Here is a 16,956-nt window from a genome sequence, read left to right as displayed (position 1 = left end):
ACATACATACATATATACGTACATACATACATATATACGTACATACATACATATATACGTACATACATACATATATACGTACATACATACATATATACGTACATACATACATATATACGTACATACATACATATATACGTACATACATACATATATACGTACATACATACATATATACGTACATACATACATATATACGTACATACATACATATATACGTACATACATACATATATACGTACATACATACATATATACGTACATACGTACATATATGCGTACATACATACATATGCAAAACAACCACTCTGAAAGAATAGAGAAATTCCAAGCGCTTTCGTGACTACTCACATTATCAAGGAACTATGGTCATAGTTCCTTGATAATGTGAGTAGTCACGAAAGCGCTTGGAATTTCTCTATTCTTTCAGAGTGGTTGTTTTGCATATTCTGAAATCACCTGTTTACTGTGATCTTATTGCATACATACATATATACGTACATACATACATATATACGTACATACATACATATATACGTACATACATACATATATACATACATTCACACATATATACGTACATACATACATATATACATACATACATACATATATACGTACATACATACATATATACGTACATACATACATTTATACGTGCATACATACATATATACGTACATACATACATATATTATTGTGCTCACAAACGAGAGATATTGATCAATAACAACACTATGACTAGCCAAGGAGTCGAACCCATGCTGCTTTGGCCTGCCTTATGGTGAGTGAAAGACACATGACGCTCTAGTCCACGGGACCACACAATTCTCAAGAATGACGCACCCAGCCAAGCTAGATGTTGTACCCATCATCCGAGAACATACGGTGGTGTGGATGCCTGTGAGCTAATTTCATTCTACTCCCTGTTTGGAACAACACCTAGCTTGGCTGGGTGCATCATTCTTGATAACTGTGTGGTCCCGTGGACTAGAGCTTCATGTGCCTCTCGCGCACCATGAGGCAGGCCAAAGCAGTATGGGTTCGACTCCTTGGCTAGTCACAGTGTTGTCATTGATACATACATATATACACACGTACATACATACGTACATATGAGTACAAATAGTGAAGAGGCGGGGCCAGGAGCTATGAATCGACCCCTGCAACCACAAATAGGTGAATACATACATGCATACATAGATACATGCATACATACATACATATATACATACATATGTACATACATACATATAGACACACGTACATACATACATACATACATACATACATACATACATACATACATTCTAAAAGTCACATTCACAAAAATTTGCATTTGTAACGAGTATAAATATTAAAAATATATAATTTTTAAAACGTTGATATATGGTTACTCTTTGAGAGGTGGACACATGTCACAGCTGGCTCCAAAAAATTACACATACACGTGAAATAAATCATGGTGGCAGGTGTTACTGAAGACCTTTAACACGCGTCCAAGTCGGCTAATATAAGACAGCAGGAGAGCAGGTGTTGCTAGAAGTCATCCCACAGCATCGAGATCAGGAACCAGTGGTCACCATGCGTGTAGTTGTGGTCATCGGTGTTGTGGTTCTGGCTACGCTGCCGCTCTGCAAGGCTGTTAAGGTACACATCTTAATCTCAGCTCATTTGCAAACTTAGAACTGGCATTATACTTCATCTCATTTGTAGGTTAAGAGCTGTTATCCAGTCTCGGTTTATTTACAAGCTAAGAGCTCTTTAGGTTAACCCTTTCAGCTTTCTTTAAAATATCCAGAAGACACAGGTTGCGAAAATATTTTACTCTGGTAGTACAGTGGACCCCCGCATAACGATCACCTCCAAATGCGACCAATTATGTAAGTGTATTTACGTAAGTGCGTTTGTACGTGTATGTTTGGGGGTCTGAAATTGACTAATCTACTTCACAATATTCCTTATGGGAAAAAATTCGGTCAGTACTGGCACCTGAACATACTACTGGAATGTAAAAAGATCGTTAACCGGGGGTCCACTGTACTCTGTTAGAGCTCTTTGAGAGCTCTTCTAACAGAGCTCTAATGGGGCGAAACGTTGTCAGATAAGTAGTTTGCTCTGAAACGTTTCACCTCTTCGGTACTGTCAGAAGTAAGGGAGTTGGATTCTCCAAACGTCTTGTTCACTAATGCTTTAAATCTTGTCTCCTCACGAGAGGTTCCTTGATGCTGATGAGGGGCTCTTGATCTAGGGAATTGAATCTGTGCTCCAGTTCCTAGAATTGAGCCTGAATACCTTCCATCCCCCACCCCACGCGCTGTATAATCCTGCGGGTTTAGCGCTTCCCCACGATAATGATAATTATAATAATTTAAATTTTGTCTTTGTCTCTCCCTAACATTATGCAACTTTCGTGAATAATTCTGATTTTGTAATAAAGTTGGTAGAATTACCGACAATATGTAAAGTAAAAGGACACAAGTGCAACTAATGTGACATTTTATTGTGGCAACGTTTCGCTCTCCAGGAGCTTTATCAAGCCATTGATAAAGCTCCTGGAGCTTTATCAATGGCTTGATAAAGCTCCTGGAGAGCGAAACGTTGCCACAATAAAATGTCACATTAGTTGTATTTGTGTCCTTTTACTTTACAATTCTGATTTTCTTGTTCCGATTTATATTTACATTTTTAAAAATTGTAAACACTGAGAAATAAATATTGTCTTTGGGATGTGTGAGAAATATTTCCTTTGGGATGTGTGAGAAATATTTGCTAAGGGATGTGTGAGAAATATTTGCTAAGGGATGTGTGAGAAATATTTACTTGGGAATGTATGAATGTGCGTTGATGTGAAGCAATGAATAACTGTGTTATAAATTAAAAAAAAATCCTGAATGACTTAGCTTTACAGGAAACTGAATTATCTTAGACTTCGAATACGAAAAAATGAAATAAGTTCAGCCAATAGTATCCGGGAGAAGAGGAAGTGAATGTGAGGTGACTTCTTATGGTAAATATTTCTATAGCACTCTCTTAAGGGTTAAACCCATGTGGATCATTAGAAAGGTACTGAGGCTCGATCCTCCGTGTTTTAACCGCTGGATGGAGACGCTACCAACGTGCGTATGTTATACGAAAACGCAAAACTAGAAACTGGTAATTGCGTGTTAGCCCATCTGTGATTACCTGTTTAGAGCTAAAACAACAGGTGGTGTCAAGTCATCAGTGTTATAGTTACAGCAGCAGAGTTATGTTGGTGGTGTCAAGTCATCAGTGTTGTAGTTACAACAGCAGAGTTATGTTGGTGGTGTCAAGTCATCAGTGTTTGTAGTTACAACAGCAGAGTTATGTTGGTGGTGCCCAGTCTTTAGTGTTTGTAGTTACAACAGCAGAGTTATGTTGGTGGTGTCAAGTCATCAGTGTTGTAGTTACAACAGCAGAGTTATGTTGGTGGTGTCAAGTCATCAGTGTTGTAGTTACAACAGCAGAGTTATGTTGGTGGTGTCAAGTCATCAGTGTTGTAGTTACAACAGCAGAGTTATGTTGGTGGTGCCCAGTCTTTAGTGTTTGTAGTTACAACAGCAGAGTTATGTTGGTGGTGTCAAGTCATCAGTGTTGTAGTTACAACAGCAGAGTTATGTTGGTGGTGTCAAGTCATCAGTGTTGTAGTTACAACAAGAGAGTTATGTTGGTGGTGTCAAGTCATCAGTGTTGTAGTTACAACAAGAGAGTTATGTTGGTGGTGTCAAGTCATCAGTGTTGTAGTTACAACAAGAGAGTTATGTTGGTGGTGTCAAGTCATCAGTGTTTGTAGTTACAACAGCAGAGTTATGTTGGTGGTGCCCAGTCTTTCCCAGTGTTCGTAGCTACAACACCAGAGTTATGTTGGTGGTGTCAAGTCATCAGTGTTGTAGTTACAACATCAGAGTTATGTTGGTGGTGTCAAGTCATCAGTGTTCGTAGCTACAACACCAGAGTTATGTTGGTGGTGCCTCGTTAGTGTTCGTAGCTACAACAGCAGAGTTATGTTGGTGGTGTCAAGTCATCAGTGTTGTAGTTACAACAGCAGAGTTATGTTGGTGGTGTCAAGTCATCAGTGTTGTAGTTACAACAAGAGAGTTATGTTGGTGGTGTCAAGTCATCAGTGTTTGTAGTTACAACAGCAGAGTTATGTTGATGGTGTCAAGTCAGTGTTTGTAGTTACAACAGCAGCAGTTAGGTGTTTGTAGTCATCAACATCGCTATAATTTTGCCCACAACTGAAGATAAACTGACTGGTCGGTAATTAGAACTTTCCCTATATCCCTTCTAAATCCAAATTTCTCCAACTTGGTTCCACTGCTGTGAGATTTTATGTAGACAAAAACACGACATTGATGAAGCTTTCCTTATGTTATGTGAATAATTTTAACCATTCCAACTTATGGTAGACGTATTTAAAAAAATCGTGAATGTGGCACTTAGGAAGTCTTATCTTAATGACAGGTGTTAGTGTGGAAACACCTGTGGAAAGAGAGAGAGAGAGAGAGAGAGAGAGAGAGAGAGAGAGAGAGAGAGAGAGAGAGAGAGAGAGAGAGAGAGAGAGACAGACAGACAGACAGACAGACAGACAGACAGAGAACAGCTCTTAGTTTGTCAATGAAGTTAGAAATCTTTAACTTCTAAATAGCTTGTCAATAAAAATAGGGATCCTTAACGTAATCTTCTCAAAAGCTGTGTAAAAAAAGGAAAGAGAGAGAGAGAGAGAGAGAGAGAGGGAGAGAGACAGAATATGAATATATGCAAGTTTATTATTATTATTTAGGGAATTAATAAACTCATCCTTTTAATATATATATATATATATATATATATATATATATATATATATATATATATATATATATATATATATATATATATATATATATACTCACTGAAATATCAAATTAATTTTTTCATATTTTTTTCCAGAATGACGAAGCTGAAACACTGAGTGGTATGTATAAATTAGAAATTACATACATACGTACATACATACATACACACATTGTGTCTGCCTTTTGTTTACCACCAATTTAAGGTCCCTCGAAATATATGGCTCTTCCAGTAATGTCTAATCCCTCCTGTAATGTTTCCTTCCTCCAGTAACGTGTACTTACTCCAGTAGTGCTAGATTTACGTAACTAATCCACAGCAGTTTCCTTTTCTTCTCCACAGAAGATAAAGAAAGAGACAATCGTTGCTTGTTTGGTCTTCCTCCTGCATATGGCATCCGCATATTCTGTGAGTACCATCTTTACACACACACATACACACACACACACACACACACACACACACACACACACACACACACACACACACACACACACACACACACACACACACACACGGTTCAGGGAGAGTGACATAGTAGCGACCAGTGAAGAGGCTGGGCCAGGAGCTTGGACTCGACCCCTGCAACCTCAGCTAGGTGAGTACAACTAGGTGCGTACACACACACAGATGGGACACAGAAAAAAGAGGTCATAATTGGAAGTTGAAGACTCAGATGAGTCAAAGAAATGTTAGGAAGTATTTCTTTAGTCATAGTGTTGTCAGGAAGTGGATTTGTCTGGAAAGTGATGTAGTGGAGCCAGGAACCATACATAGTTTTAAGAAGAGGTATGATAAAGCTCATGGAGCAGGGAGAGGACCTAGCGACCAGTAAAAAGGCGGGGCCAGGAACTGTGTCCCGACCCCTGCAACGACAAATAGGTGAGTACACACACACACGGAGCTACGACTTGACCCCTGCAACCACAACTAAGTAAGTACACACACACACACACAGGGGCTACGACTTGACCCCTGCAACCACAACTAAGTAAGTACGCACACACACACACAGGGGCTACGACTTGACCCCTGCAACCACAACTAAGTAAGTACACACTCACACAGGGGCTACGACTTGACCCCTGCAACCACAACTAAGTAAGTACACACACACACACACACAGGGGCTACGACTTGACCCCTGCAACCACAACTAAGTAAGTACGCACACACACACACAGGGACTACGACTTGACCCCTGCAACCACAACTAACTAAGTACACACACACAGGGGCTACGACTTGACCCCTGCAACCACAACTAAGTAAGTACACACACACACAGGGGCTATGACTTGACCCCTGCAACCACAACTAAGTAAGTACACACACACACAGGGGCTACGACTTGACCCCTGCAACCACAACTAAGTAAGTACACACACACACAGGGGCTACGACTTGACCCCTGCAACCACAACTAAGTACACACACACACAGGGGCTACGACTTGACCCCTGCAACCACAACTAAGTAAGTACACACACACACAGGGGCTACGACTTGACCCCTGCAACCACAACTAAGTCAGTACACACACACACAGGGGCTACGACTTGACCCCTGCAACCACAACTAAGTAAGTACACACACACACAGGGGCTACGACTTGACCCCTGCAACCACAACTAAGTAAGTACACACACACACAGGGGCTACGACTTGACCCCTGCAACCACAACTAAGTAAGTACACACACACACAGGGGCTACGACTTGACCCCTGCAACCACAACTAAGTAAGTACACACACACACAGGGGCTACGACTTGACCCCTGCAACCACAACTAAGTAAGTACACACACTCACAGGAGCTACGACTTGACCCCTGCGACCACAACTAAGTAAGTACACACACACACAGGGGCTACGACTTGACCCCTGCAACCACAACTAAGTAAGTACACACACACACAGGGGCTACGACTTGACCCCTGCAACCACAACTAAGTAAGTACACACACACACAGGGGCTACGACTTGACCCCTGCAACCACAACTAAGTAAGTACACACACACACAGGGGCTACGACTTGACCCCTGCAACCACAACTAAGTAAGTACACACACACACAGGGGCTACGACTTGACCCCTGCAACCACAACTAAGTAAGTACACACACTCACAGGAGCTACGACTTGACCCCTGCGACCACAACTAAGTAAGTACACACACACACAGGGGCTACGACTTGACCCCTGCAACCACAACTAAGTAAGTACACACACTCACAGGAGCTACGACTTGACCCCTGCGACCACAACTAAGTCAGTACACACACACACAGGGGCTACGACTTGACCCCTGCGACCACAACTAAGTAAGTACACACACACACAGGGGCTACGACTTGACCCCTGCAACCACAACTAAGTAAGTACACACACACACAGGGGCTACGACTTGACCCCTGCAACCACAACTAAGTAAGTACACACACACACAGGGGCTACGACTTGACCCCTGCAACCACAACTAAGTAAGTACACACACACACACACACAGGGGCTACGACTTGACCCCTGCAACCACAACTAAGTAAGTACACACACACACACACACAGGGGCTACGACTTGACCCCTGCAACCACAACTAAGTAAGTACGCACACACACACACAGGGACTACGACTTGACCCCTGCAACCACAACTAACTAAGTACACACACACAGGGGCTACGACTTGACCCCTGCAACCACAACTAAGTAAGTACACACACACACAGGGGCTATGACTTGACCCCTGCAACCACAACTAAGTAAGTACACACACACACAGGGGCTACGACTTGACCCCTGCAACCACAACTAAGTAAGTACACACACACACAGGGGCTACGACTTGACCCCTGCAACCACAACTAAGTAAGTACACACACACACAGGGGCTACGACTTGACCCCTGCAACCACAACTAAGTAAGTACACACACACACAGGGGCTACGACTTGACCCCTGCAACCACAACTAAGTCAGTACACACACACACAGGGGCTACGACTTGACCCCTGCAACCACAACTAAGTAAGTACACACACACACAGGGGCTACGACTTGACCCCTGCAACCACAACTAAGTAAGTACACACACACACAGGGGCTACGACTTGACCCCTGCAACCACAACTAAGTAAGTACACACACACACAGGGGCTACGACTTGACCCCTGCAACCACAACTAAGTAAGTACACACACACACAGGGGCTACGACTTGACCCCTGCAACCACAACTAAGTAAGTACACACACTCACAGGAGCTACGACTTGACCCCTGCGACCACAACTAAGTAAGTACACACACACACAGGGGCTACGACTTGACCCCTGCAACCACAACTAAGTAAGTACACACACACACAGGGGCTACGACTTGACCCCTGCAACCACAACTAAGTAAGTACACACACACACAGGGGCTACGACTTGACCCCTGCAACCACAACTAAGTAAGTACACACACACACAGGGGCTACGACTTGACCCCTGCAACCACAACTAAGTAAGTACACACACACACAGGGGCTACGACTTGACCCCTGCAACCACAACTAAGTAAGTACACACACTCACAGGAGCTACGACTTGACCCCTGCGACCACAACTAAGTAAGTACACACACACACAGGGGCTACGACTTGACCCCTGCAACCACAACTAAGTAAGTACACACACTCACAGGAGCTACGACTTGACCCCTGCGACCACAACTAAGTCAGTACACACACACACAGGGGCTACGACTTGACCCCTGCGACCACAACTAAGTAAGTACACACACACACAGGGGCTACGACTTGACCCCTGCAACCACAACTAAGTAAGTACACACACACACAGGGGCTACGACTTGACCCCTGCAACCACAACTAAGTAAGTACACACACACACAGGGGCTACGACTTGACCCCTGCAACCACAACTAAGTAAGTACACACACTCACAGGAGCTACGACTTGACCCCTGCAACCACAACTAAGTACACACACACACACAGGGGCTACGACTTGACCCCTGCAACCACAACTAAGTACACACACACACAGGGGCTACGACTTGACCCCTGCAACCACAACTAAGTACACACACACACAGGGGCTACGACTTGACCCCTGCAACCACAACTAAGTAAGTACACACAGTTCAGCTCAGTCTGTCGTTATCTTCATACATCTCAAGTGATTCTATTGTGTATTATTATGGATATAACAGTCTTTAAGATTATTAATTTGCAGTGTTGGCACATGCAATCTTTACATTGCAAACCTTGGTAACATCATTTCTCGCAATATTTCAGTGATTACTTAGTAAATTCATTGCATTATGTGCCACTGATAAAATTAACAAAAAATAAGTTAAAAATCATGTTTAACGGAACGATGTTTTACTGGTAACGTTTTGCACGTTTAACGATGTTTATTCAGTAATTTTTTTTATTTCCCTTGACAGGTTATCGCATCAAAAATTGGATTGACACTACAGGTAAGTTATTTAATTTATCTTTCGTAACTTTTTTTATTTTGTATTGTGGGTGTGAGATTAGTTACTTGTATCTTTATTTTGTCTCGTTTATTCGTAGTTCGATGACGTTGGTACAGGATGCACTAAAGGCGTTAAGGTGGTTTGGGCATTTAGAGAGGATGGAACAGAATAGGATGACCAAGAGGGTATATATATATATATATATATATATATATATATATATATATATATATATATATATATATATATATATATATATATATATATATATATATATCTTGGGTAGAATGAACGAGGGGCAAGGGTTGTCCTAAGTTGTTTTCAAGGGAACAAATACGAGATTTTTGCGTGCTTGGAGCTTGAGAATCAAGAATACTTGTGCGAGTGTTTATGACAGGAGTAAAATTTAGGGTTTTGAGTAGTAGGGGCTTGAGCATCTAGCAGGACTGAATGAGCGTATCTATAAGAGGAGTTGTGATGCAGTTCAGATGGGCTTGTGAGGTCTCTAGGGAGACCTAATTATATGGTCACACCTGCCTTAGCAAATGTCGGGTAGTCACGCCCACGTCTGAGGTCTTTTGTTCTTGACGGCGTCAGACCTCGGCGTCAGGTCGTAACACGTGGTACATACCCCATTGGGGAGGGGGTACTTTGACTACGATATAAGCCCAGGGAACAGCTGAGCAAGGAGGTTGTTGGTGACAGGTCCGGGGAGCGAGAGCTCTGGACAGCTGCGTGTGTAGTGGACCACGCATTGGGAATCTCGGGTCAGCTGGTCGGTGAATTAAGAGTGAGTACTAGTCTGTGTTACTGATAACATCTACCTTTCCCCCTGGTAATAAGTCTCATAGGTCAATTGTTATATTATGTAAATGTCCATCAGTATATGTGGTATTCTAGCCCTTTTATGTTATTAAGTAAACTATAGCCATAGTTCCCATTTTTTTATTTTGTACCTCCATATGCTATTCCCTATTCTGTTAAGCACTGGGATACACAGGAGACGTGCTCACTTGCTGGGATACCTCAGGTAGAGTGGGTAGAGGTCTCACAGAGTAAGATGTAGGCAGGGTTTTGGGTGCTAGGGGCTTCATCATCTAGCAGGAATGAATGAGCGTATCTATGACTGGAGTAAGATGTAGGAAGGGTTTTGAGTACTAGGGGCTTGAGCATCTAACAGGAATGAATGACTGTATCTATGACGAAGAATAAGATGTAGGCAGGGTTTTGAGTGCTAGGGGCTTGAACATCTAACAGGAATGAATGACTGTATCTATGACGAAGAATAAGATGTAGGCAGGGTTTTGAGTGCTAGGGGCTTGAGCATCTAACAGGACTGAATGAGCGTACCTATAACAAGAGTAAGATGTAGGTAGGATTTTGAGTACTAGAGGCTTGAATAATAATTGACTGAAACCTGAGCAGTGGTCCATGCGGGTAGCAGTCCCAGTGCTGTAATCATCCAGCCACGGGGGTTCAAGAAATGGGAATTTCAAAGTCTTGTTTACTGTACCAAGAGCCGTAATCAATATACCAGCGTGTTACTGTAATTATCTTTATTACCAGTTCGATTAATACCCTAGCACACAGCCAGGATAACATAAGAGATAAGATAAGAGAGATAAGATATCATGAAAGTTGCTTTACTTCGCAGGAGCAGCTATCTTAGTGGGATCCAACAGCAGCAACGTGACTGCTCTGACCAGCTCACAGGTGATCGTCTTGTTCTTCAAGTCACTCTGCTCTTCTACAAGAATACAAGGTGAGATGCTGCTGCCCTCACTCTTCTCCCACTCAGCATCTCAGGCTGCCACTGGGTATTCACCCATATGTGGTTGCAGGGGTCGAGTCACAGCTCCTGGTGTGTATACATGCTCCAGACTGTAGAGATGTATCGGATGTGAAAATTTAGATATCCACGGATGCGCATGTGTATGAGGATGTCTTATTTATTTTGTGGATGCCGATGCATATGCGGATATCTGTTTACGGTAAATTGCGGATGTGGATGCGGATGTGGAAGTAAGAAATTGTGAGGATTTTCCGCGGATGCGGATGCAGATGCGGATGCGGATATCCGATACATCTCTACTCCAGAGATACTAATTGCCTCTTGTTACTGAAGCCATCGTCCTTTAATTCGTCTCTCACCCTACCTCACCTTCCCTCGCCTTCCCCTCACCTTTCTTCACCCTTCCCTCACCTTCCTTCACCCTCCCCACACTTTTCCTCACCCTCCTCTCACCTTTTCTTTCACTCGCCTCATTCTTGGACATAAATAGCTGCTGTCAGGTATTCAATTCTTTATAATTCACAAAAAAAAAAAAAAATAGAAAAGAATGGATATCAATTCGAACAAAAATAATAGAGTCGTGGCTAGAACGATTCACAGCTCACAAAAATCATATTTTTTTATTATTTTGCCCACAGACGTGCAGAGGAGAAATTGGAACTTTTTCGGCCTTACTTTCAATCCCATCAATGATGTATGTAAGTATAAATCAGATTTCTTATTTTTATGCATAAATAAGTAAATGTGTGTGTACTCACCTATTTGTACTCACCTATTTGTACTCATCTATTTGTGGTTGCAGGTGTCGATTCATAGCTCCTGGCCCCGCCTCTTCGCTGATTACTACTAGGTCCTCTCTCTCCCTGCCCCATGAGCTTTATCATACCTCGCCTTAAAACTATGTATGGTTCCCGCCTCCACTACGTCACTTTCTAGGCTATTCCACGGCCTGACTACTCTATGACTAAAGAAATACTTCCTAACATCCCTTTGATTCATCTGAGTCTTCAACTTCCAATTGTGACCTCTTGTGTGTGTGTCCCTTCTCTGGAACATCCCGTCTTTGTCCACCTTGTCTATTCCGCGCAGTATTTTATATGTCGTTATCATGTCTCCCCTGACCCTCCTGTCCTCCAGTGTCGTCAGGCCGATTTCCCTCAACCTTTCTTCGTAGGACAATCCCCGTAGCTCTGGGACTAGTCTTGTTGCAAACCTTTGCAATTTCTCTAATTTCTTGACGTGCTTGACTAGGTGTGGATTCCAAACTGGTGCTGCATACTCCAGTATGTGTGTGTGTGTGTGTGTGTGTGTGTGTGTGTGTGTGTGTGTGTGTGTGTGTGTGTGTATCTTTGTTAATGTATTTTGTTTTCAATTTTTTTAAATAAAGTTCATATAGAATAATAGTGAAGTAAGTTTATATATATAGTGAAGTGAGTTTATATATAGAATATAGTGAAGTTTATATATAGAATATAGTGAAGTGAGTTTATATATAGAATATAGGGAAGTGAGTTTATATATAGAATATAGTGAAGTGAGTTTATATATAGAATATAGTGAAGTGAGTTTATATATAGAATATAGTGAAGTTTATATATAGAATATAGTGAAGTTTATATATAGAATATAGTGAAGTGAGTTTATATATAGAATATAGGGAAGTGAGTTTATATATAGAATATAGTGAAGTTTATATATAGAATATAGTGAAGTGAGTTTATATATAGAATATAGGGAAGTGAGTTTATATATAGAATATAGGGAAGTGAGTTTATATATAGAATATAGTGAAGTGAGGTTATATATAGAGTATAGTGAAGTTTATATATAGAATATAGTGTAGTGAGTTTATATATAGAATATAGAGAAGTGAGTTTATATATAGTATATAGTGAATTGAGTTTATATGTAGAATATAGTGAAGTGAGTTTATATATAGAATATAGTGAAGTGAGTTTATATATAGAATATAGTGAAGTGAGTTTATATATAGAATATAATGAAGTGAGTTTATATATAGAATATAGTGAAGTAAGTTTATATATAGAATATAGTGAAGTGAGTTTATATATAGAATATAGTGAAGTGAGTTTGTTCTCTTCTCTGAGGACATCAACACACTTTCGTTACAGGTAATTAAAATAACAAACATTCTTATCACTGGCAGGTAACCGAGTGTACAGCTTCCTAACCACCACAGGTAAGTTGATCTTAGTCCTCTTTTGCCTTGTTCTGCCTTATAAGTAACCTGGTAAGTGGAAAGTAGTGTGATACATTACAGGTTAATGTATAATACACACGAGCAACACTTATGTGTCTTTCTCTACTGTCTCCTATGTAATATTCTCCTGTATTCAACTGAAGAGGCCTGCTGCGCAGACGAAACGTTTCGGCAACAAAAATACGCAAGTATTTCACGAGTGTCGTATTAGTAAAAATGTGGTTGTTCGATCCCCGGTGCGGGTAGAAACATTAGGACGTGTTTCCTTAAGACACCTGCTGTCCTTGTTCACCTAGCAGTAAATAGGTACCTGTGTGTTAGTCGACTTGTGTGGGTCGCATCCTGGGGGCAAATTTAACCTGATTTGCGGAAAATGCTCTGCATAACAAGGGGATTTCTACACAGTAGTATGTCAGTGATTTCAGCTATGGTCTGTATAAGTTGCATCATGTACTTGTAGAAATAAAGATTATTATTATTATTATTATTATTATTATTATTATTATTATTATTATTAGTATTATTATTATTATTAACGTAAGAAGAGCACTGTAGTAGACATCTCATTATTAGTTAAGAATATGAGTGACACTATTTCTGTGTGTGTGTATATATATACATATATATATATATATATATATATATATATATATATATATATATATATATATATATATTTTTTTTTTTTTTTTTTTTTTAAACAAACTGGCCGTAACCCACCAAGGCAGGGTGGCCCAAAAATAAAAACGAAAGTTTCTCTTTTTAAATTTAGTAATTTATACGGGAGAAGGGGTTACTAGCCCCTTGCTCCTGGCATTTTAGTTGCCTCTTACAACACGCATGGCTTACGGAGGAAGAATTCTGTTCCACTTCCCCATATATATATATATATATATATATATATATACACATATATATATATATACATATATATATATACATACAGTGGACCCCCGGATAACGATATTTTTTCATTCCAGAAGTATGTTCAGGTGCCAGTACTGACTGAATTTGTTCCCATAAGGAATATTGTGAAGTAGATTAGTCCATTTCAGACCCCCAAACATACACGTACAAACGCACTTACATAAATACACTTACATAACTGGTCGCATTGGGAGGTGATCGTTAAGCGGGGGTCCACTGTACACACATACATATATACATATATATATATATATATATATATATATATATATATATATATATATATATTAGATGGCCATATCGAAGAAGCTAAATCACCCTGGGGTATACCTAGAGTATACCCGGTACTGATAACAGTATAACAGTGTAGTTGTGTGTCCTCAGGAAGTGCCATCATGCAGGGAGCCAGCACTAACGCTACACTGCTTACACCAGGACAGGTGTTAGTCAGTGCTTTCAGAGCTGTGTGCAACACTTCCAGAAATCAATAACGTGTATAACGTAAGTATCAGATACTTTCAACATGCATGTATATCACAGTTACCAGAGATGACTACAGTGTATCATGTATCAGATACTACAAAGTACCATTATAGTTTTGAGAAAAGTACCACTGTAGTACTGAAAATACCACTGTAGTGCTAAAAACTGTAATTCTAAAGAGTACCAGTATAATTTAAAAAATTACTAGTATAATTGTTAAAAGTACCATTATAGTACTGAAAGGTACCACTCTGATTCTAAAAAGTACCACTGTAATTCTAAAAAGTACCACTGTAATTCTAAAAAGTACCACTGTAATTCTAAAAAGTACCACTGTAATTCTAAAAAGTACCACTGTAATTCTAAAAAATACCCCTGTAATTCTAAAAAGTACCACTGTAATTCTAAAAAGTACCACTATAATTCTAAAAAATACCACTATAATTCTTGAAAGTACCACTATAATTCTAAAATGTACCATTATGGTACTAAAAAGTACCAGTACAGTTCTTATTCATTGTCAGTACTCAACCGTGCACTCATGTACATGGCTGAGTACATGAGTATACAAGTGAATTCTTCCTTCGCTACAACCCTGCCTGACCTATGTACTTTGTCGTGTTATCCTAATGACCGTACTTAGGAACCTAATTCCCTCACCTAATTTCTTATTTTCCTTTGCAGGATGAGAACTGCTCCGTAAGGCACTGAATCCACGTTAACACCATTATTATTATTATTATTATTATTATTATTATTATTTTATTATTATTATTATTATTATTATTATTATTATTTTTTTTTTTTATTATTATTATTATTATTTTTCTTATTACCTATTATTATTATTATTATTATTATTATTATTATTATTATTATTGTTATTATTATTATTATTATTATTATTATTGTTATCTATTATTATTATTATTATTTTTATTATTATTATTATTATTATTATTATTATTATTATTATTATTATTATAATAAGGAATCAACCCATAAAGGCCATATAGCACCTGAGGAAAGGGAGGTAGTCAGGTTTGATCCGAGAGAAGGGAGGGTACCATTAATTTTTTGGATCTAGACCTCTTCTCCAACACCAAGGAACATATACATATATATATATATATATATATATATATATATATATATATATATATATATATATATATATATATATATATATATATGTATAAGATTATATTTATCATTAAACACAGTTATTTACTTTAGAGTTATATTCAACCGTCGTGTAGAAGTTAGTTAACTGGTAAATACACCTTAACAAGTGTTGACTTAAAATAGGCCAACACCTGCCACATCTTCAATAAATAAAATATATGAGAAATAAACTATATTACTGTTCATCTTGCATTTTTCTCTCCTGGATATATTCTGATTCCTCACTTATGTCACCTGAAGTACCATAATATTTGTCACCTTATTAGAGCCTAATATGGACAAGCGCATGTAGGTGCGTCCATGTAGTGGGTAATTAGTAGTTACCTAGCTCATGGACTGGTGGCTAAAGATCTCGCTTCACACGACGAGTGTCCGGTTTCGATTCCCAGCCAGGGTAGAAACACTGTGCGTGTTTCTTTACACCTTTGTCTATGTTTATCCATCGGTAAAATAGGTACCTGGGTGTTAGTGGACTGGTGTGGGTCGCATCCTGGGACAAAACTGACCTAATTTGCGGGAAATGCTCAGCATAATAAGCGGCTTTCTATATAGTAGTATGTCACTGATGTCAGCTATGGTCTGTATACCTTGTACATAAGATAAGATAAGATTTCGTTCGGATTTTTAACCCCGTAGGATTAGCCACCCAGGTTAACCCAAGAAAGTTAGTGCGTCATCGAGGACTGTCTAACTTATTTCCATTGGGGTCCTTAATCTTGTCCCCCAGGATGCGACCCACACCGCGACCCACACCAGTCGACTAACACCCAGGTACCTATTTGCTGCTAGGTGAACAGGACAACAGGTGTAAAGAAACGTGTCGAAATGTTTCCACCCACCGGGAATCGAACCCGGGCCCTCCGTGTGTGAAGCGGGAGCTTTAGCCACCAGGCCACCGGGCCACCTACATGTACTGGTAGTAAATAAAGTTATTATTATTATTACAAATTTCACTAGTTTTCAATGACTGACATGCATATGTTCCTTAAAGAAATATTTGGAAAAAA

At 39.8% G+C, this 16,956-nt stretch overlaps 1 protein-coding gene across 1 annotated transcript; it reads left to right on the top strand.

Annotated features, from left to right (window-relative positions):
• Positions 1-1,528: 1,528 nt before the first annotated feature.
• LOC128703055 (uncharacterized) lies at positions 1,529-15,584 on the top strand. The gene is made up of 9 exons (XM_053797604.2): positions 1,529-1,650; positions 4,954-4,978; positions 5,200-5,265; positions 9,309-9,341; positions 10,996-11,103; positions 11,772-11,831; positions 13,301-13,333; positions 14,666-14,782; positions 15,449-15,584. Exons 1-8 carry the CDS (start codon positions 1,585-1,587, stop codon positions 14,770-14,772), a joined length of 498 nt encoding a protein of 165 aa, XP_053653579.1. The 5' UTR covers positions 1,529-1,584; the 3' UTR covers positions 14,773-14,782; positions 15,449-15,584.
• The last annotated feature ends 1,372 nt before the right edge of the window (positions 15,585-16,956 follow it).

Source organism: Cherax quadricarinatus, chromosome 86 (genome assembly GCF_038502225.1).
Source record: "Cherax quadricarinatus isolate ZL_2023a chromosome 86, ASM3850222v1, whole genome shotgun sequence".
Classification (NCBI taxonomy): Eukaryota; Metazoa; Arthropoda; class Malacostraca; order Decapoda; family Parastacidae; genus Cherax; species Cherax quadricarinatus.
Note: the sequence above shows the minus strand (reverse complement) of the source record. Positions and strands in the feature narration are given on the sequence as shown.